General features: G+C 39.9%; 1 protein-coding gene across 5 annotated transcripts in view; it reads left to right on the top strand.

Moving 5' to 3' along the window:
* The first annotated feature begins 7,248 nt into the window (after positions 1 to 7,248).
* Positions 7,249 to 23,575, top strand: part of senp3b (SUMO specific peptidase 3b) — a 34,360-nt gene continuing 18,033 nt past the window's right edge. Inside the window, exons 1-6 of one of the 5 annotated variants that reach the window (XM_042400723.1) lie at positions 7,249 to 7,615; positions 7,898 to 7,939; positions 9,425 to 9,550; positions 12,499 to 13,182; positions 15,222 to 15,335; positions 17,336 to 17,447. In XM_042400723.1, coding sequence (XP_042256657.1) covers positions 9,463 to 9,550; positions 12,499 to 13,182; positions 15,222 to 15,335; positions 17,336 to 17,447 — 998 coding nt within the window. In that variant the 5' untranslated portion in view covers positions 7,249 to 7,615; positions 7,898 to 7,939; positions 9,425 to 9,462. Of the gene's footprint in view, positions 7,616 to 7,897; positions 7,940 to 9,249; positions 9,301 to 9,424; positions 9,551 to 12,498; positions 13,183 to 15,221; positions 15,336 to 17,335; positions 17,448 to 23,575 lie in introns of all 5 variants that reach the window. The other 4 variants (XM_042400724.1, XM_042400722.1, XM_042400725.1 and 1 more) reach the window with 4 other exon arrangements.

The raw sequence follows: 23,575 nt of genomic DNA on the forward strand, positions 1-23,575 counted from the left end.
CATACCTGGGTGTTACTGAAGAAATTGTCTTTGACCCTAGATTGCAACTACCTTTTTCATGCCAGATTGTGGGTCCAAGTGATTGTGGAAAAACTTTTTTTGTAAAAAATGTGTTGGAAAATTGTCAAGATGTTTTGTCTCAGGTACCTGAAAATATTGTATGGATATACACTTACTTTCAACCCATGTATGCTGAACTGCAAAAGAAGAATAAAAATATTAAATTTATTGAAGGACTACCTGATTCTTTCAAAGATGAAAACCTGTTTCTGCCTGATCAGAATCATTTGATTATCCTGCACGATGTCATTTTTCAAGCCTCCGACCATACTGAAGTAGTCAGGATTTTCACAATACAGGCATCACAAGAACATGAGTGTCATGATGTTGATGCTAAATGTATTTCACAGGGGTAAACATAGTCGGACCATCAGTTTGAACAGCAATTACCTGGTCTTTAAAAACCCTTGAGACAGGCTACAGATAAATATGTTAGCTCAGCAAATTTTTCCTTCTTAGAAAAGTTTTTTTTTAGAAAGTTTTGAAGATGCTACTAAAGATCCTCACGGATATTTAATCATTGACCTCACCCCTACTTGTCTAGAGCAAAACAGACTGAGGTTGGGGTTGTTACCTGATCAGTGGCCGGTCATCTATCTACCCAAATCGAGATCTTCCTAAATCGACATGTCGGCTCGGATAAAAAGAAATGCTTTTTTACTGCAAGCTTTTTATTATGCTACACCTCAGAGACGTAAAGATGTACTTAGTCATTGCTCCTCAGATTTTCTTCAATCTCTGTGCGAACTCTCTCTGAATGTTTTAAGAGGCAATATACCTCTGTCAGCAAGTCAGTATAACAAACTCAAAAGACAAAAGAAAATTGTTGGTGGATAAAAAACCAGTCTAAAAGGCAAACACAGGACTCTGATCAAACATTCTGGAGGGTTTCTTCTACCACTGCTTTCAGCAGTTGTTCCTATCGTTGGACAACTTATAGGAGGACTTACTAATAAAAACTAAGAAAAAATGGCACAGAGGGCCAGTCAAAAGACAACAGTTTAACCGTATGGGTCAGTTTTGGTCGATCAGACTCCATCTGTGAGACGTACAGCCGAAAATGATTTGGATGTAAAAATGAAGGATATATTAAACGTACAGGGGGTGAATCCTTATGAAAAAATTAAAAGATACAACGCTCTACTGCAAAGATACCTAACCCTGATCAAACAAGGGGGGAGGGAAGTTCTGACTGTTGCTAAAGACTCTGATGGCAGAAGGATAACCTCGAATCAAAATGAAGAAGAAGAGGAAAGAAGAAGAAGAAGCCAGGACATTTCGTCCTGCTATTTTGGCAGATGATGTGTTACAAAACCTTCCTCCACACGATCGTTAAAAATGCTCAGTATATCATTAATAAATTAGCCAAAAGCCAGGACGGGTGGACTTCAAAGGGAGAGTTGATTTATAAGGGAAAAGCAGTAAAAGGGTCACACATGATTGACTTGTTTAAAAATCTATTTGCCTCATATAAAAAAAAAATCACAGACCCTACCTCCTGAGGGTTGTACAGGTTTTTTAAATACTCTATCAGAACTCAACATCCCTCTAACCTTGGTGACTAACCCCCAAGCTCGACTCAACATCCCTCTAACCTTGGTGACTAACCCCCAAGCTCGAGAGGAATATCGTCAGCTTAAAACTGAGAGATTGCATGAAGGAGAAGATGAAGTTGAAGATGAAGTCACACCGGCAAAGACGATGAAAAGAAAACGGAAAAAAATAATTTTATCCCCACGCTGGATTGAATTTGAATGAATTTAATGAAATAATAAAAGGTTCGTACAACAATATTGTCTTGAGTCTGTCTTTATTTCTCTTTCACACACGTTATTACAAGTGGTAACAATCTTTGAACATTTCTAAAGAACAGATGGTGTGGTGGAAAGAATCGGCTCTTTAATTCCTTATACAACGTTGACATTTTTTCACAAAACTGGTTACCATCTCATCATTTTTAATCACATCATCATGATACGAGGATAGCACATCCTCAAAAGGTAACCTGCAGGCCCTATGAAATAAATAATAAACACAATACTGACTGCATGCCGTAGACACAATGTCTTGAAGTTGACTTTTCTGGAACAATATTTTTTTAGAACGGTTTTCTAAAAAATGCAAGATGGCTTTTGGGTAATAGGCAAAATCAGGTGGGAATCCAAATGAGTCAAAAACAGTGGCACTTCCATCTTCATCCATAGAGAGTGCTCTCTGGGTTCGTGGACGGGGTGTGTGTTGACGATCATGTAGGCAGGAAGTCTGAACGAGCGCGTCAGTAAAGGTAACTGGTCTGAGGCCCACACGCTCCAAAATGCATCACCCAATAAATGACGCATGAGACCTTCCAGTTGGTGATTATTCATCTTTCATCTTTTCATTCATCTTTTCTCAGTAATAATCCACCAACACTTGTCATTTTGAGTTGATCTCCAAAATAGATTTGTAACAGCTGTAAAAAAAACAAAAACGTTACCCTTCAGTAAGGCCGTGGCGTGACCTTAATGCACGGCAGGGGAAACGGTAGCTTTCTTGACAAACAGAGACGCCCCCTGTATTTTTAATCGGAAGTTACTGTTTGGGGCACACATGTGACTGAAAGTGTCGTTAGCCCGGCTCAGTTTAATTCTCAAATCCACAGTGTTCAAAAGAAGCCTCTCGCTGAAAAATATGTCAGCGTGAAGAGGACTCAATAGGTGAACCTCTCTAGAACTGGCAGTGAACCGAGCTCTCTGAAATAACCCTCTGTTTGGGCCATTATTTGTTACCACAGAATCTAGAGAGCTGGCCATGTCTTTGTAAAATAACCTGGCGCTGAACTGACTTTTTAATGAATCTTCTGAAAAGTTGAGCCAAGTCTCGATCATAGCTCTGTACAGATGAGTGGTGCTGGATTGTGATATCAATCTATCCCCTAGAATAACGTTGCATTGACTGAAAATTGTATTCAGAGGATAATTGACGAGACCCCCCAGGGGTAGTAATTTTTACTTGGAGGTGTAACAAATCCAAATATTTTATTCCTTCTCTGGGAATAAAAAACTCGGTCCATTGTCGGTAATGGCCAATAAAGGTAAAACTTCTGTGTAAGCTGTTCTTTGATAGACAGATGTGTCATGGGGGCTCTGCCATACTGCATTTGGCCGATTTGTGATGTAAAAGAGCCATCTTTGTTTGCTTCTAAAAATGAGGTGTTAAAAGATATCTCTGGATCTTGCTGCGTGGGTAGATTTCCTTCTTTTAGGATTGCTTCTACCAACTGATTTTCTCTTTTCAGTGCACCGTCGTTTTTAGATCTCTCTGAAATGCACTGCCCCGGAGGTCTCTTCCTCGCTCTTCTAGCCAAAATCATAATACCTCTGGATCCTTCTTTAGACCCCTGTTCCTGTAGACCGGTTATTTTACCAATGGCGTGGCTAATCACCTCTGAGGCTATGTTTTTAGCAGCTTATTTAAGATGAGGTTTAGCAATGGCAAAACCTCTTTTTATCAAAGGTGATACAAAACGAAATAATTTTGAAAATATAGAGCCTATCCCTCTCCCGTACATATGACGGGCAAGCTATAAAAACCGGGGAGTGCGCCCCCCCCGTTTGGTTTTCATAATAGCTCACAAAACGGTGAGGATCGTGTTGCATCATTTTTTTAGGGAGGAGGTTTTCAAGGGTCTAAAATGGAGTTTTACGATACACTTCCAAATGTAAAATTTATGGGTTCAATTTGATCCGTTTTAATCTCAATATGAATGTTTTCAATATGTTTCTTCGCCACAGGCAGGTAGTAGGCAGGATTAAAAGACTGTGTGGACTATGTTGCTGTAAATCCCTTGTATTCTGACTGTTCTCAAGAGAGGAGTGTAAGCGTCCCCTACCAGCTGATGACGTACCATATCGCTATAACAGTAAAGTTGATAAATCCCCGCCTTTATATCTGTGGGATAGGGAGCCGTCCTTTCGTCAAATTTGAACCATTCGCCTGACTTCATCCCCATCATGTAAGCCATGGGTGGGAAAAAACGCAAATGATATTTAGCACCCGCTTGAAATTCAAATCTCCTTTGAATAGGGCTGAAATTTAGTAAATTTAGCCCCCTCTAATCTTTTGACGCTGGATTTCACTCTCGGTGTCAGGGTCTTGGGGTTTTTTTCCTCTATTCAAAATACCCTAACTCTACAGGGAGGTTAAACCAGGTGTGTGGGTATGAAATCTCTGTCAAGGCCACTTCCCTTGGCCCTTGTAAATCAATATGTTGCCACATGGTAACTGGAACTTGTATTATTTTTAAATACATTGAGACTAGCATTGGAGGGTAAGGTGACGTAAAACCCCTCACCCAAGGCTTGATCCATCATGTAATGAAGTCATGAGAGTCACCTATGGTATTTTATACATTTTTCAGGTCGCTAGCCTTGATCCAGCTGTTAAATTTCTCAAGCCAGTTTTTCCAACGTACCAACACCTGTTTTTCCCCCCTCACGACCTGTTTGCCCAAAATTTCTTCCACTTGATAACTCTTATCTCAAGCTATCTTTACTTTTTGCAACTCTTCTTCGTAAAGCATATCTTGGATAGGTTCTCTGTCATAATCTTTGAGTTTGTACACAGGGGGTAATCGCAGTATGCATTTCGACACCGTCAACATCCCGTCGGTGTAACTCTGTTCATATTTTTTATCAAACACTCCTCTCAGTTTGGAGATTCTCACAAGATCTTCTTGTTTACAATTCATCTTTAACTTTTCTTGGTACCAGATGGGAAGAGAACTGTACAGGTTTTGAAAAACTTGCAAGGTGTTCTCTGTCGTCACCTGTCTAGGCGTCATTTTCATACTATTATGATAGCTGTTATTATAGCTTTGAACCAAGTCCTGCAAGACGTCTACGTACTGTTGGTCATCTTGTTTGTTAGTTAACAGAACTTTTTGGCTGCTGGTTAACCAGTCTGATATCATTGCAACAATGACAAACAAGCTAACTCTCCTGGTTGTTTCTCTGGTTGCTTCTCTTGCCAGTCTCCCCGGCAGCTTCCTGCTACTGCTGCTCCGCACAGTCCAACTCCACTCTCCCATTAGTTTTACAACAGTCCGTAACAGTTTTTCCATGGAGTCCTTCAGGGCTGCTACAAGAAGTTAACTGTTGCGTTGGCTAACGCAAGCAACTGTTGCTACTCTGCCTTACAGTGGAGAGATTTGAAGATGAAATCTGGAAACTATCATTGGACCAACGTGATGTCAATATTGCATTCTGGTTGTTGATTGGTTAGGGAGGACGTCCTCCCTTGGAGCATCATTTTACGTGTCTTGGCCAATCATAGATTAGCATGAAAAAAAATTAAGTACATTAAATGGATGTAAGAGATCCCGCCCTGTGGAGGACAGGTGCCTGCTGCTGTCCCCCACTCCCCCTCCACTATCCCCTACTGCCCCCCACCACCACTTCACACACACTGCCCTTTCTCCTCCTTCCCTGCAGGTGTTGCTGTTGAAGCATTTTAAATAGAATTTCAATAATGGATTTTTTCCAAAGAAGAGAGAAAATATATTTTATAAATAATACAGAGATGTAATGGTAATGGTTTATTTCAACCAAATATTCCTTTTTATATTTTGATCTTCCTCTTGCCTCTCAAAAAATAGAGAAAGAGCAACCTCCTCTGCCTCTATGCACCAGCCTCCACTGGTCAAACAGAAACTGTCATAACAAAGACAGAAAAGCCCATTTGTGGGAGCAGATCGATCGGACATTGAATGTTGCAGGTGAGTGTTGTGCTTCTATCACCCTACACATTCTAAGCTTGTTGTTAGCAGTGTAGTCAACCCTCTGTTTACATAGCCTTAAGTTAGCTACCTAGCTAATGTCAATATGCTTTCTTTTATTTGTCATACATATTGGCTGTGTCCAAAATCACTTGAGCTCCCCTTAAATTGGCTGCTGCACGCAACACGCTTCAAAACCATAGACTGTATAAAAATATGGATGTAGTTACCGTGATGTCACCCATTGGTTGCTGAAGAGTGGTTTTGAAGCTCATAGTGAGCCGTCTTGGCAGTGCGTGATGCTGCCTAACTCCCAGCCAATCAAAAATGGGCAAAGAGGTGGGCCGAATGGCTGAAACAAGCCACCTAGCAGCTGGCAGACCTGTCACTCAGAGCAGCCATGTCCTTCATTATGCATAACTTTACGGCTTACCCCCCCCCCCCTTCCCCCGTACAGTTGTCATGAAATTAGCTATAGGGACCAAAACCATTTTTTGTATCAGGTTGTTTGTATCATGTTTATTTCTGCTGTAAAGTTGGGCATTTTAACATGGGGGTCTATGGGGAATGACTCGCTTTTGGAGCCAGCCTCAAGTGGCCATTCGGGGGAACTGGAGTTTTTGGCATTTCCACATTGGCTTCATTTTAAAGCCCCGGAGGTTGCCTCTTGTACAAAATGCACGACTTTTACTTTGAAGGCAAGCTATCTGTTTATGGCTGTTGACATCCTCTTTCAATTTTCATTGTACAAGTTGGAAAATGGAACAAGCTGACGCTTGGCACCCTGAATTGAATTTCACGTCGTAAGATAATAAAATTGGGAAATATCCCGAATTATTTGATTTTTTCATTGTAAAATGTGAAGAACTGCAAATGAATTATACTTCATGCACGGACTGCAAAAGACGTATTACCCAATATACAAGAACGATCTCAGATGAATTATAATTACTTCGTACATGGACCCCCAAGCCCTGTTGAGTGATTAACCTCCTGGTTGTAAGTAGAAATTACATCATGTCTAATGAAAGGAAATACAAAATAGAGAGGAAAAGGATAATAAAAATTAAATAAAATAAACAACAATAAAAACAACAAGTAAAATTAAGGCAGTTTGAATTCTAAGTGTTTTCAAAAATGTTTAACTAATATTTAAATGGGCATGTATTTGAAAAGTTTATAAAATATAAAAATCCTGACGGAAAGAGAAAGTATTACCAATACTTTAGAAAAACGACATCTGAAAAAAATATAATCATCACATTTACAAAAACACCAATCAAATAGTGTTTATAATATTTGGAATGAAAACAAAAATCTCACCAAAATTAGGCTATTTCGTAGTTTAGTCCACCCAAGGATATTCTCCTAATACATCCATGCGTCTATTATGGTACATCCATGGAAGTAAGGTTTTGTTATACATCCATGATGCGTCCACTGTGCAGACTCGGTGTGACGCCTTTGCTGTGCGACGGACTTGATGTAGATGACATGAGAGCGAAAATTCTGCAGTGATCTAGCTTAGCGCTTCTCTCGGTTCCTCACAGACCTTTAAAAAATGAAATAGATTATTTTACTGTAATCTACCGCGTCTGTGTAGGTATTTGCGTGTTCCTCTGAACCGGAAGACCTAAAAGAAATCGAAGTTAGCAAGGAGGTGACATCTGGCTGCTCCATACCTTTCATTGAATGAAGTTTAGCACCGATTAGCATTTGTTTTGTTTCGATACCCATACAGAATTGAACACGCCAAACTTTCTGTCAGAAGCAACATTCTTATAAATCTGCAGGTTAACGGTAAGCATACAGTTGCAACGCCTAGCTAGACTGGGAATACAATAAGCCAGGCGTTTTATTTTTTGTTGCTAACATGGTGTGCCTACCTAACGCTTAGCTAGCTAACGACAACATGGCTAACCTGCTAATATGTTAGGACGGATAGACAGCAGATACTAATAGGTATTCTGGTTATTTTTGGTTGCTCTTAAATGTGCTGCAGTGGTTGAGTCCATTCATAGTCGACAAAATAAGGTTGTTAATTTGCCTGAACGTTATTTCAAATTTACCGTTTATACAAAGACTGCGACGGTGCTAGCGCCCAACGCACACAAGCTAGCCGTGGTAGGTACTATTTCCTGCACCGGAAAAAAATGAAAATGTTGTCATCACAGAACCGCTTTTCTCAAAGAATATGTTTTTCACACGACACAGGCCGCATAGAATTGTTCACTATTAGAACGCTAATTCTCCCAGCTGTTCAATCATTCTTAGTTCAGCCATTATGCTAAATTACATATTCCCCCCCGACCAGGTGCACATGTTGTGTAGTCCCAAATGCACAGTAGTTTTTTTTCTATGTATTCTGGAAGAAGACTTGAGATTGTAATCATGGTTGTGACTTATTAAATAATATTAGTTAGTGAGAACATAATTTTAAAAATCCCATTACTGCATCATGTGCTGTTGAGAATTAACACATCACTTTTCTGTTGGAAGGTCATTGGTCGTTTTTACAGCTTGTAATATTTTAATATATAATTGGCATAACCAGCCATTTCTGCTAGTTGTGTCAATTGTAGCACTGTCATCAGAGGGCATGAGTGGTGCGTTGATGAGGTGTGTTTTGTATACCAGCAAGACTGTGTAGCTCAGGGGGAGTAGCGAGATAAGTATCATGCATTGCTTCCTCATATCCAGTAACAGGTTACATTTTTAAAGGGACTTTGGTTGTCATTCTGTCTGGAGTGAAACCAAGGTAAAATGAATAACTATCACATACCAGGCCACTTGACTCCTCTCTTTTTTGCTGGACATAATGTTAACTCAACTGTCCTAACTATGGCAGGCCAGGGCAGTGAATGTAAATGTTGATTTCTCCTGTTTTTGTTCCAGACCGACTGTAGACATGCTTTTCATTACAATATACATCCTTGAGGAGAAATCCTATAAATGGGCTGTGGCTGATGTGGAGCATCGTGGAGCAGAGCTCCAGCAATTAGTTGATTAATTGATTACTGTCACAAAAATGAACTATTTTGTTAGTCGCATAATCATTTCAGTGATTTTTTTTTTTTTTTTTAAGCAAATATGCCAGAAATTTGCGGGTTTCAGCTTCTCAGTCATTTTTGGGGTTTAGACTGTTGATCAGGTAAAATAACACACTTAATGACATTGGCCCTGCATTACCCTGCATTTTTCACTATTTTCTGACATTATATAGACAAAACTAATAATTGATTGATCGACGAAATAATTTGCAGATTAACCAATAATGTACATATTTTTAGTTATTTGCGGTCCTACTGTGGAGGAGATATGTTCATAGGGATGTTCTCTCTCACTCCAAGATAACTAGCAAGCTGCATTTAGATTGAAAGTAAAGTAGCTTGCTTTGACCACTGACGTGGTTTTTCACTATGTCTTTAAGACAGAGTCAACATTAGTTGAGTTCATGGGGCTGACCTTGCTGTGACAGCAAGCAGGTACTGTGTGAGACTCAGAATCAGACTAATACCCAAACTTACAAGGAACTTCAGTTTCTCATACAGATTTGTGAGCTGAGTTTGTGGTTACACCCCAGCTGTAGACTGTGTTTGTTGTTTGTAGGTGACGAGCTGGCGCAGGTCGTGGGTTGTCCGTGGATAATGCGAGACAGTGGCGGTAGCCTGGCCCAGAACCGCTGGCAGGGAGACCTGGGTCTGACTGCTGTGGGGCAGGACGACACAGGAGGAGGTAGGCATTCTACTTCTGGTCAATAAAAAGTTTACATTCTAGTTATACTTGTATTATTATTTGCAGGGCTTTTGTGTGCAGTGCCTAAGCTGAATGAAAAAAGTCTGTTGAGATTTCTCTACTGTTCTGGAGATTTTAATAATACAGTTCCTAGTGCCAACTGAAGGGGTAGGAACACTGAGATAAATTCCTCTCAGTGGGCTGGTAAGGCAAAAGTTGTGTATGAGAGAAATGGACTCGCTACAGTAACTCAGTCAGCTGGCTAGGTATGCCCCCTCAAAACCCAGCTCTGAGTGGTAACCAGTTCTAAAATGTTAAGAACCTGGGGTATTTTTTATGGTCTGATCTTTTATTGCTTGCTGTCATAAGTGCACCAGCAGTACCTGTTCAGCAGTGAGACTATTCATATCAGCAGCAGGGGGAGGAGGACAGAGGAAAGCATAAATGATGCCACACGCCAGTGAACCACTTAATGGCAAAAGACTTGCACTGTTTTTAAAACAGTGGTGTCTCAGGGCTTTAGGTAACCATTAATCAGTCAACATAGGGCTGGGTGATATGACCAAAATCTCATATCCCAATATAGGTAATTTCATATCCTGATAATGATACCTATCCTGATATAGCACATTTTAATTCAATGAATAAATAGTTGGTTTGGTCTGTGCACCCATGCCCCCCGTTGTGCAGATTAAATTAAATAACTCTTCTTTGCTTTTGTTCACTTACAGTAATGTAATGAGCGTTGTTGTCATCAACTCAAGTACTTCACCTGGTTCGTCTCTCCTGTGTGTGCAGCACACACATGGAGCGCTCAGCCCCACCTGTGGTGAACCATATACAGCAGAGGAGAGTAGTGCAACCATAAATGACAGCAAAATTCAGCCGAGACTGAGCTGAAATTAGAGTGCACAGAAATTTGGCAAATAAAATCAGTCTGATCTCTGGCTGTGATTGGCCACCGCGGCCTTCAGCTGCAGTGACGTCAGGTTGCGTTTCTTCAAATTGACTCTGGCTCAACTTTCCGCCCACAGTCCGGTGTGGCGCCGCAGCGGCCAAAACATCCACAGCCGAAACGCGAACGATAAGTTTCTATCTGCATTCTAACCCCTAAATTCCACCGGGCGCGTGTGCGCTTTGTTCTAGCTCCGACACGGCCGTCAGTGCTGATCGCGGCCACTCTAGTCAATGTATCAGATTCCAACGGCGCGTTTCAGAAGCGTCCCAGAAGCGTCCCAGAAGTGGCTCTCCGCTCCGCTGTGCTAAAGATAGGTGCCTCGTCTATTTTTTACGGAGGCCGCGTCAAACAGCACAGAGCAGATCGAGCTGGGCAGGAAGTCAGACACAGAAACAGCATCAAGCATCTGGTCAATTTTCAATATAAAACGCCCCGTGCAGACTCCTGGTCATATACCAACAATAAACGCAATTAAAACAGACGAATAAAGAAACAATTTAACTACGTAGCCTACTTAACCATAGTAGAAGCACAAAAATGACAAAATTGGGCAGTTTAGTTGCCCTGCTACTTCAGTAATTACAGTAGCCTTAAGGCACTTTATCAGCTTTGACTAGGCTGCTGAAATTACTGTAGTAGGAGTGCAACTGACTTTAAACGGCAGATGGCTTCCCAGCAGTGAAGACTCTCCGCTTTTGACACGCTCCCGGTGGAATAGGGCGCTGTGCAGAGGATGGAGGATGGTCTGAGCAAAACATGTTACCGTGTTACCAGTCAGGCACCAATTACATCACTTGCCCACTGCCCCCATTGTCATTTTGCTTTCTAGAAATAAAGCTCATTTCGTTAATTTTTGCTTAACAGCGCCCACATTCATCAAATGAAAAAACTCTAATTTGTAAAATACTAAGTTTGTTATCAATAATTAGTTGGACGACAGATGCTACAATTATATAAACTGAAAGTGTCTGCTCCGTGACCGTCCGCAGTAGCAGCAGTCTCAGCACAGAGTAGCGGAGTGAGACATCTGTCCACCCTCCTGCTCAATGCTGTTAACACATGTAGCTGTTAGCAAGCAGCTGCTCTCATGTTTCCCTGGGTCTTGGTGCTTATGTTCAGCAAAAACTCTCCTGCGTTCTGCCTGCTCAGCCTGCTCTCGCTGTGTCTCTCTCCGGATGGCAGGCGGGGTGCTCCGGTTCTGGTTCTTAGCGGTGGTTGTTGTCTGGCTCGTTCCCGCATTTTAGTTTTGGAAAACATCTCTTTTTTTAAAAAATTCCCCAATGCTTGGGCCCAGCAGGGGTCAACTCAGACCTGGCAGGCCACCGGGTTTGCAATACACTGACAAAAACCATGTGAAAGTGTCAGTTTAGGCTTTAGGAAATTGTAACAGCCATTTTCTACTATAATTTAGAACTGTAAGAAGCCTTTGTTGACTGAGAAGGCAGAAACAGTAGGTAGGAAGGTAATATGGAAATGGATTACAAACGTACAAGTGTTCCTTTGATTTGATAATACTATCAATAATATGAAAATTGGACATGAATAAAGGAGTATTTGTTAAATTCCTGGAGGGACAGGCTTTACTATCTATGAATTTGTCTGCTTTGTGATATCAAAGCCCATCAGTCTGCTTATATACTCACCAAACACTTTATTAGGAACACCTCTGCAATCTAATGCAATCCAATACAACAGCTCTGCCATAAATTGTACTTTTACAAAGCTTATACATTTTCAGTGATAATTATTATTGAGGTTGTAGTGGGTGTTAGTGGTGTACTGGGGTGCATTATATTAGAAAGTGTTCCCAATATTTTGCCTCCTTCATGTATGTTACTGGGGTGGCCTGACAGACTAATGGTGTGTAATTTAGCACAGTAAGTATTCTCAGTGAAATGAACTCAAGTTGTATTAGGCTGAAATGAAACCCTAAAGGCTTCTGGGTCATGATGGCACATGGTTGAACACAGTTGCTGATGTTTGTGTTTAGGTGGGATTCCTGGAGACCACCTCATAGTTCCGGTGTCAGGCCACAGCATACCCAGCCCCATGCACCTCAGATTGGGGCAGAAAGAGATGGTGTGGAGAGGTGAGTTTGTGGACAAGGCAGACGAGGATGGGATGGGAAGGATTGAGGCAATAGGTGAGGAGGAAGACGACAACAATCTGGATGCAGAGGGCAAGTTTGAGGTTTGGGATAACAATGATGAAGAAGAAGAGGAGGAGGTGGAAGGAGACCATGCAGAGGTAGAGTGGGATATCCCAGACTTTCCCTCCCAGTCCACCCAGCATCTTCATTCACAAAAACACCAATATTATGGACCACTGCAGAAGGCAGAAGAGGGTGGTGATGTCACTGTAGAGGATACTATCTCTCAGGCTGTAACAGGGGACTTGTTCAGGTCCCATCTCAGCAGATACAGGGCTCTGAGGAGGCTCAGGCGCTGGCAACGTTTGCGTTCCCATGGAGGCCAAGGATTTAGGCTCACCCAGCACTGGAAGAGCTGGCGCCAGCGGGCCCAGTGGGTTTGCTCCCTAGGGCACCGGTGGAGCCTGAGAGGGCAAAGGTACAATCTATATGGGAAGCAGAGGAGGATAAGAAGGTATCGGCAATCACCATACCCTGATGGAGGAGACGACAGCAGTGATGAGAGATTCACAGAATCTGAGAGAGGTATTGGCATACACTACATTTTTATCCATTGAAGGCTAGTTGATGTGGACAGAATTTATTGAAATGGAACAGTAGGGTTTAGTGCTGAAAGGATAAGCCTGGCAATATTGTACATTTTTCTTCTTTTCAGTAAATCCTATAAAAAGACTAAAACCAACCACATGTAAGGCTCCGTTCAGACCAAATCTGGTAATATATGAAAAATGGCAGCACTCTCATTCATTTGAATGGGGGCACTGCTTTTATGCTGCAGGAGGGGGGAACGTGCAGGGCTCAGCAAAAAAACGCAAAAGCCATCTGGCAAAAAGTTGAACTGGACTCAACTTTTGCTGAAATACAACCCAATGTCACGCTGCATTGGCCAATCACATACATGTAAGTGCACATTCATGGTGGATTACTTTGTAACCTGAAGGCTGTAATCAGCTGTTTACCTCATGATCATTGCGACAAAAGATAAAACATTTGCCGTCGTGATAACTTTCCAGAGTTGTAAAATCCTGTTTGTGAGTTTTACAAACCGCTGCATGGTGTTGTGGCTTCTTATCAGAAGCCACCTTAAATGCATTAATCTGTAACTCCAAGTTAACTTCCTGGATCATATTTCATTGTCTCACTGGTACCTCAGAAAACATGCCCCCACCTTGCTGCTGGATTTGGTCTGAATGTAGTTTTATGCCATTTACACATTACATGACTTTTAAAGTCGTCAAATGGCTGTACTGTTTACACTACTTTCTGTCTCGTAATTGGGAATCTAGAAGTCGTTGTGGTTTGCACACTACATGACTGACTGGTGATAGGAGATCACACATTACAATATCTTTCACCAGAAGGAATCCCTAAGCAGTTTGTCTGGTCTCTAAACTATGTTTTGTCATTAAAACATATGCAAAATGACATGATACCATGTGAGTAAATGAAGGTAAATAAAGTAAATAAATATTTTTGCAGCGAAAACGTAGCTGCCTTCTCGTATTGTGGTTCGGCAAGGACAACAAGGTTACAAATACTGAAAAGCTTGTGTGTATGCCAATGTATTCTGATAGAAACTATATTATTCTACTGACTATATTATTGTGTCAGCAAGTGGAAAATCAGGGCTAAAATCGTGTAGTGTAACCTTGGCATAAATCTGTCTCTCAACACTTTTGACTTCCTACTCTGTCTGTGGTACTCAATACATTCACATTACTTGTTAGTATGATACATTAATTGTTGGTTTGGGTCTGCACGTAGGATTTCCAAGAAAACTAGAATATCACCAGACCTAAAAAGGAAAAAAATAAGTGGTCCTATCAAGGAACACTGTGACTTTTTATATACATGTTTGCTGTGTTAGATAAAGCTAGACAAGAAGCCTATTATCAATTTAATCTGTGCATTCAGTAGAGCAGTAGGGAAAGTGCATACTTTGTCTTAGCAAGGGAGTGGAAGTAGGGAAACCAGTTAACCAAGCTCTGTCAGAGTGCCTTCAAACCTCCAAAGCTGACTGACATGCAGAAAGAGAAAAGAAAAAATGATTATTTAAGGAGTAATTCACTTAATAATTTTCTTTAATTTTTCATTTTTCAAAAAGCAGGGCACGAAATGCAGCATCTTAAAATCCTGTCATCATAGTGGGGTTACCAGCTTTCCACACTTTTCACTCCCTGAGAAAAGCTGAAGTGACCCTTGGATTTATTGAGACAAAATAAACATGGAGTAGTTTTGAGTTGGTGATTTATTTCTTCACTGGCTATCGTAAATATGTCCGTTGTGGGAAACACAATGTTATTGAAAAACAAGCCCCCTTTCAAGCCCCCTAAGGTTTTTTTTTCTTAAAATATTTGCAATTTTAAGATTAAGATCAATATTAAATTAAGATGGGCTGTCAATGTATGGAGTTGTACTCTAAGAAGAGTTAATTATGTCATAACAAAACATTTTAGCCCCATCAGGTTGCTTTCTTGGAATGAATAGACAAATAATGACTAAGTCTAAGAATCTGCATAGAGTAAAATTTGTTTGTGTGTAATTTATTTCCTTTTCTCTGGCAGATAAACAGACAAATGGCTGCTCTCCAGACAGGCAAGAGGAAAGAGGGAGACGGGGAGTGGAGGATAAACCAGTGGAGCTGGCTCTTACTGAGGAACACATGAGTTGTGTGACAGGTATGGATCAGAGATAGAGGCTATTCGCTTACATTCACAGTAGATCAGATACATTTAAAACTGCTGTTTTTGTATCTGATCATGAGGATCATGCTTTTTCTTATCTATAGATATTTTTCGTTTTTTTTTAAATACTCAATATTTTTTCTGATGTTTTTTCTTCATTATTTACAGTTCCGGTTCACTTATAGTAAATGCCATTGTTCATCATCTGTGATATGAAAACATCACCTTTCCGCAGTCAGAGAAATAAAAAATGTGTGTCCTGTTAGTCATTTTGAGACTGTTTTTTAAAGTTTACAGTCATAACATGCTATTAAATGTGTACAATGACACAGCTAAAGTGGCAAACAGAGACTGACAAAATGCGAGTCAACTCAGTGGCTTGTGATCTGGTTATTTGAATCACTAATGTGGGGCAGCTATAACTGCACAAATGAAAAAATTGTATATAGCTGTGTGATAATTTTTTGCAAGTGATGTTATGTTGGTAGTGGCTACTATTAGAATAACACACCGGAATCTCTGTCTGAAGTGTCAGGTGGAGTTTCAAGAAGAATGCTGAGATTACAAAAGTAAACAAGGAAAAAAAAACCCCAAACAAGCCACTTTAATGTGATGTGAACCTGCTGTTGATGTGGGGAGGGAGAGCACTGACAGACCATTTCTTGCCTTGTTTTCATGTATACCAATGATGAGCCACATCACACACATATGATGTTGGGAATGCACAATACCACAGTGAATGCGGACAATCATGGATATCCGTCTTCCACAAGCAGCCAAAACCTGTCTGTTAAGCCATTAGCCGAGAAGAGTTCAGTCAAATTTGAGTTGTTGGCCAGCTTAGATTCTGTGTCAAGAGCTGAGAAATGTTTGCATTTCTTTGAGCTCTGTTTATCTTCTCAAATCTTACCATTGCTTGCTTTCATGGTCACTTTTATTTTCCGACTGCTGAGCTCCGAGAAAACTCCTGAGCTAGAAAGAATGTTGAGTTACTGACAACCGGCAACTATGAGTTGTCATGCTGCATAGCTGCATATTATTAAACAGTTTTTGATACGATGATATTAATATTTATTGCTTTTTCTAATTTTGTTTATATGTTTGGAAATGTAACATAAAGCATAGTTAATGTAACTGTCACCACTTTTTTAAATGTGATGAAATGTTATTAAAAATGCACAATAAATGAACAGTGATGTGATTAATTTTGCTGCACCTTGGCCTGCCCTTAAGGCAACCCAGGGTGCCACAGGACCCACTGTGAGAACCACTGTCATAGAAGCCTTTTGTCTTAGCTAGCTGCTGAAGTTACATGCAAAACTTTAAAAATGTTACAATTAAACTTAGAGTGGGGGACTTTTGTCTCCCCCATCTGGCAGTGAGAGTAAAGGGGGGCGCTTGGCTGTGATTACTTGACACAGGCATGCAGCACACTGTCATGCGCATCCAGAATGACGAGCACACAGTAAGGGCAGGTAAAAATGGATATGTTTTGATGGGCCACCAGCCCAAAAATGTATATTTTGTTGGTCCACTGGCCCAGCGGGGTTTGTCCCAGTATGCCTGATGGCCAGTACACCACCTGCAGTAACTTACTGTTGCGGCTTTAAAACGGTGGATAAATTGTTTTGAGCATCACATAATCCCCTGTAAAATGACTCATCTCACTATCAGAATTGATCCATTCGGTCCTATTACATTTGGAAAGTCTAACAGAGCTGCACAGTTAATGGCCAAACGGCCAGGGCAGGAATGTCACACCCGACATGAGATTTAAAAACTCTGTATACTGCAAAATACAGAGAGGTTTAGGTGATAGGCTTAATCGTCATTGTGTGAATTTGTTTGGCAAGGGCTTCAATGTAATGGACGTTCATTTATCCGCACTACAGGTTTAATGATGTGGCCCTCTTGAATGGGCACCATTGTATGCTTGTTCAGCTTGTGAAGATGAGGTTTACATTCAGTGTCTTATTTCTTTCTCTTGTCTCCAGGTATTCTTGAAGAGTCCCTACAACAATATGGTAGTTTGATCCCCATCCATGTTGATGACCTCGTGGAGAAGCTTCAGGAGATCTTCAATGAGAGCTTCTCACAGCCACACAGGTCAGATACACACTGTAGTTTATAGCAGTGATTCTCAAACTTTGTTACATCAAGGACCCCTAAATGAACACAAATTAGACCACGGCCCCCATCTGATAAGATTTTTGCTTTTAGATGTTTTTTTTACAGAAAATGTATGAAACCATGGAATAGTACGTTTAAGAAATATGTCAGTTAATAAGTTGTGTGGTTGTGTTTCACAAATGGCCACAGGGTGGGGCTTTTGGTGCCATGCTTCAATTCAATTCAATTCAATTTTATTTGTATAGTGCCAAATCATAACAGAAGTTATCTCGGGGCACTTTTCACATACAGCACGTCAAGACCATAATTTACAGAGACCCAGCAATTCCCCTATGATCAAGCACCTGGCGAGAGCAGAAAGGAAAAACTCCCCTTTAATGGGAAGAAACCTCAAGCAGGACCAGGCTGTAGGTGGGCGGCCATATGCTGTGCACATTTTCATGGAGAACCTGTGTACCAAGTTTCATTTTATTAAAGGCAATAGAATTATAGAAATATCATGTTATAGTATTATAGTAGTGCCCCCTGTGAGCAGAATTGTATCAGATGTTACTCACTTGTGCAGTGTGGCTGTATGTACATCATTCCCAAATTTGTTTGCAATCGAATTTAGTATTGAAGAGATATGGCCCGTTAAATGCATCAGTCCATGCCTTCAAATATTGGTAACCGATTACAGACAAATGGTAAGTGATAACCCAAAACAAACTCATAAGTTTTATTCAGGATCATCTAAATATGGTATACCAAGTGTGGTGAAGATTAGATGAAACATGTGCCAACAGAAGATATAAATGTGTTTACAAAAAATCCAAAATGAATTTTTTTCCAGGGGCAAATGGGTGTGGCCTATATTGTTAATATGTTAAGCATTTCCACATGGGGCAGCCATCCATGAAGTATGAATACTTCAGCAATTTTTGTTTTTCAGATATCAACTTTCAAACATTTCTCCCATAGATTTTCTATTATAAATTTTAATACTTTAAAAAAGTTATTTAAAAAAAATCTGAATGATAGCATTAATGTCCTTAAAGAGCTGAATATTTTGAAATTTGAATGGTTTCTGTAGCTGAAAGTATGCAGAAGTAGTTAGCGACTGAAAAATGTATGGTAGAAAAATTAATAATGAGCAAAGTTATTAATACATATAATAATAATAACAACAACAGCAACAAATAAATAGGGTTTCAGCAGCTTCCCTGCTTGGACCCCTAATAAATGCTCATAAATTAAAATCGGCTTAAGTTATTGCCAGACTTGGTGCACGTGCTTGAATGCTAGATCCGAGCTTAGCTACACAGTCTTGGGATATTCTGCCACTAGTGGGTACCACAAATGCGAAAAGTTTATCTCGTAATTGGCTGCACAGGTTCATACAAAATTAGGTTTGCATGATCCAGATTGATGACTCAACATAAAATTAATGCATAAAATTTGGTAATGATTGATCAAAGTCGGTATGGCTCATTACAAAAAAATCTTGATTTCTAGACGTTTCGCATTCCAAACTTAAAAAAAGCCTCACTGTAACCCATGGTCAATTCAGAAGTCTATATATAATGGAAAAGTAACGCATGCCAAGGGTTGTAGTGAGGTGCTGATCACTGGAAGTAGACTTGAGAGTAGGAAAAAAGTGTTGCACACTCTGGCTCCGTATGCATTTCTCTTTTATTCAGATGACGTTTTCTTCTTCGAGATCAACAGTCATAGTAGGACACAGTCAATTCTTTTCAAATAAGGTGACAAAAACCAATATGTTTCATACCACATATAGAGATTTCAATTTTAAATTCCAATTTTTTGGTTAAGTATATTCAATTATGTTAAAAATACATTTATTTTGAATACATTTCTAATAGATATATAGAAAAAGTTAAACCTCAGCTCTGGATGAATATCATAAACAACTTAATCTAAATAAACAATAAAATAGTGGTACATTACAGAAAGCACTTCACGACGTAATCTATCAGAGGGGGTCCTTCAGGACCTTCTCTGCAGGCCCAACCATTAGGAAGTGTAATTTTTAGTTAATAAAATATTACAAATGAGTAATTATAATGTTATTGTTATAATAAAATAGAATATGTTATTAAAATGATTTTTTTTATTTTTAAAAATCATTTTGTTTCGATTTCAATTACTATCATAACCATGAACCCAGGTGATGTCATCATATCAACCAATAAGCGTAGGTATTTCTGTGTGCCGTGGGGCTCGCAGAGCTCACACACGCAGGCACGCAGGCACGCAGGCACGCAGGCAGGCAGGCAGGCAGGCAGGCAGGCTTTTTGCAGAAAGGATGGATTTTGTTTTTAAGTGACTGGTGAGTCCTGCTATATTAATTATCTATAGAGTTGGTTAAGACTGTTCTTGGCAATGCTCAAATTTGCTGCTGTGAGATATATGGCCTAATTTCTGGGTTTCAAAGTTTCAGTACTTTATTGCCATTTCAACATAGCTGATAGGAGTTTGGTTTGGTGGTTTGGTTTTGGTGAGCTCACAAAACAACACATTGTTTCAGCTTATTGAGCTGGTGGTTTGAGCACAGGCGAGTTAACAGGTGTTGGAAGACAATTTTGTAATGGACTTATTTTAATGTGGAATTAATGATGTAGTTTGCATACTGTTTCCATTTTAGTTGCTGGCGATAAGTGCGCTATGTGTGTGTGAGTGTGTGTGTGTGTGTGTATGTGTGGCGGTGTCATCAATCTGACTATTGAAGGCCCAGTGCAACACTCCATTGTCCACTACTGTAATGTATATTTAATCCATGAAGTGACAGAGTTCTCAAACGGTGGATCCAATAGTGTTCCCTCCTGGAAAGTAAAACATCCACCTCCTCTTGGAGAGACTTTTTCAATACCAGTATATCTTATAGAGGAAATGGGCTCTACTTGTCTTTACAATTTACAGTTTCATTTAGCAGACACTTTTATCTAAAGCAACGTACATCTGAGAGCTGATACAACATAAGTGCCATAAAGCTAAGTTTGAGTCCGATAGGCATTGCATAGACTGCATAGATTGTATAGAAGCAGATTTTTTAAATTTGTATTTATTTATTTAATTTTTTTGTTTGTTTTGTTTTTTCTCTTCCTTCAGTCCATCAAGTGCAGAGGTGTTTGTGAAATAGCTGGGTCTTTGGTCTTTTCTTTAAGATTGAGAGGGACTGCAGATTGAACAGAGTTTGGTAACTTGTTCCACCACCAGGAAGCTACAGAAGAGAAGAGTCTAGCTAGTGACTTATGGCTCTGTTGTGGTGGTGGTAAGAGGCGCCTTTCATTGGCAGACCGTAGTGAGTGGGAGGGAGTGTAAACCTGAATGAGGGACTTCAGGTAGGCGGGAACCATTTTAGTTGCTGTTTTGTAAGCGAGTGTCAGGATTTTGAATTTGATGTGGGCAGCAACTGGGAGCCAGTGAAGGGATATGAACAACAGGGTGACATGTGCTGTTTTGGGCTGGTTGAAGACCAGCCGTGCCGCTGCGTTCTGGATCATCTGCAGATGTTTGAACGTACATGCAAGGAGGCCTGCCATTAAGGGGTTGCAGTAGTCAATGCGTGATATTACGAGAGCCTGTACCAGGAGTTGTGCTGCATGCTCAGACAGTTAGGATCTGATCTTCCTGATGTTGTCGACATGACCGAGCGATTGAGGGTTTACGTGGTCTTTCACAGTCAACATATGACTTACCATGTGTGGTAAGTGATAAGATAAATGAGCGACTTAGTGTGACATGAAATAATCCCTTTTATAGGGATCTCTTTACCTGTGTAAGGATTTTTAAAACTGTTACAACGGTAAGTGTTATTACACTGATGACAACAACCACAACAACGTTTGCCCTCAGGGATAGGTGTGGGCTGTGGATAGGAGCTTGGGCTGGTGCTGATTGAAGAGGACGTAAATGAGTGTACCAGGTTTTTACTTCTTTTATGTACTGAGGTTGTTCTTTGACCTCAGTACATATATATACCATTGAATTGACAGTCAGATTCAAGTATATGCCAATGTTTTGTTATTATTCCCTTTAACTGCTCTGCACTCTTCCTTTTCACCCTCATTGTCTAACTTGTATATGGGCTTATTTGAAGAGAAGTTTATTTACTCAAATCATGGCTTCAAGGAGAATATATTCTTATGAAATAGGTATTTGGATGATGTGTTTTGTTTGTTTAAAGGATCCAAGACCCAGCTAGAGTAATTTTTTACATACCTCAACTCATGCTCTGAATTCCTGTCATTTACCATGGATTATGACTACAAACACATCAACCTAATGCTAGAAATACTTTACCAAGGGCAGAGTCTGATCATCACTTACTGTTAAAAAAGTCCTCCATTTAGTCAGTTTTACAGATTAAAACAAATTTGCCAGAAAACTGATGATTTTGACAGGAACATGAGTGAAATGAAAAACAATTTTCAACACAGAAGATACAAAAAATCTGTCCTAAATGATGCTGCCACTAAAATAAGACAGATCTAGGTCTGATCTTTTAAAAAATAAACCTTATTATTTTTCTCTGCTAAAAGTGTTTGTGCAGCAAAAACCGTAAGACCTAGAAAAACCAAAATTGACAGGTGGGTTGCAATTTCCACCCACTACTCAGGCACATATAATGACACTCAAGGTGACGCTGTAGTAATCAAGTTTATTTTTTCACAATTATCTTGAAAACCTAGTGACAAAATTGTTTTATCATTTTAATCTCTCAAATCACCTGCATCTAGTCTTCTTCTCTGAAATTTTTTTTAACTCAATTTTCTCAAAATCATATTCTCACCATCTCGCCAGAAACTGCTTGACCAATTGTCCCAAAACTTGGTTAGGATCATCTACAGACTTCACTGATTTTAAGTTGTGAAAGAAATTTCGATGTGTCAATCCATTTCAATTATACAAGCCAATCAATTTTTATCAAAATAGCAGTGCAGTCATGTGAAACATGTCTTCACTGAAGGTTATGAGGCACATCAAATGTTTCTGAAAGTAGATTTATATCCCTCAACAGAGCATCAGCATATAGTGATAACTATGATGAATTATTTTAAAGAAAATCAAAAGTTTTGCTTCTTGTCAATTAAATAGGAGACAAGCATCCAAATGCTCACGATCTGCTTGGACCCCGCTCATTGCCCCTTATGGCTATATTATTTTATTGATTTTGCCTTTTTATAACGGACTAAAAAAACAACAAACAAGCAAACCAAAAACCACATTCAAAGAAACAATAGAAGTAAATAAAAAGGAATACATAAATCATGCATATATTTGTATACAATACATGCCAATACATATACAGTATATATGTGCCCATTTGCATACATACATATTACTACATATCATAACATATCCACAACTCAATCTCTTGGAAGGAAACGTAATTGAATGAATGAATGAATTAATTGCTCATATCTTTCATACTCGTACTTGCCTTATTATAGTTTTTGACTTGTATTATTTTTCCATTATCTAGGATGTTGTGTAGACAACCATCTCAGGCCTCAACTCCCCAAGTACATTAACTCGTGCTCAGTATATATACCCTGGCATGTTATGTTCAGCATACATAAATAGAGGAGAAAGAAAAATACATAAATTCATCAGCTTCTGATCACAATCAGAGGGGCTGTGGCTCAGGAGGTAGAGTGGGTCGTCCACTAATCGGAAGATCGGCGGTTCGATTCCCGGCTCCTTCAGCATGTCGATGTGTCCTTGGGCAAGATACTTAACCCCGAATTGCTCCTGATGGCTGTGGCTTCAGTGTGTAAATGTGTGTAAATGATTACATTTCCTCTGATGGGCAGGTTGGGACCTTGCATGGTAGCCCCTGTACCATTCAGCATGTGAATGTGTGTGAATGGCTGAATGTGATTCTTAGTGTAAAAGCGCTTTGAGTGGTGGGAAGACCAGAAAGGCGCTATATAAGTACAGTCCATTTACCATTTCAATCTGCTCCTTATCATAACCTTGAGCCATCAACTTCTTCAAAACAAAACACGTTGTAAATCAACAGCCTCCAAATCATTATAATAGTATAACTTTGGACTCAAGTCCAAGTTTTCATCTACTATCTCCTGAATGAAGTTATGTAT

Source organism: Thunnus maccoyii, chromosome 22 (genome assembly GCF_910596095.1).
Source record: "Thunnus maccoyii chromosome 22, fThuMac1.1, whole genome shotgun sequence".
Taxonomy (NCBI): Eukaryota; Metazoa; Chordata; class Actinopteri; order Scombriformes; family Scombridae; genus Thunnus; species Thunnus maccoyii.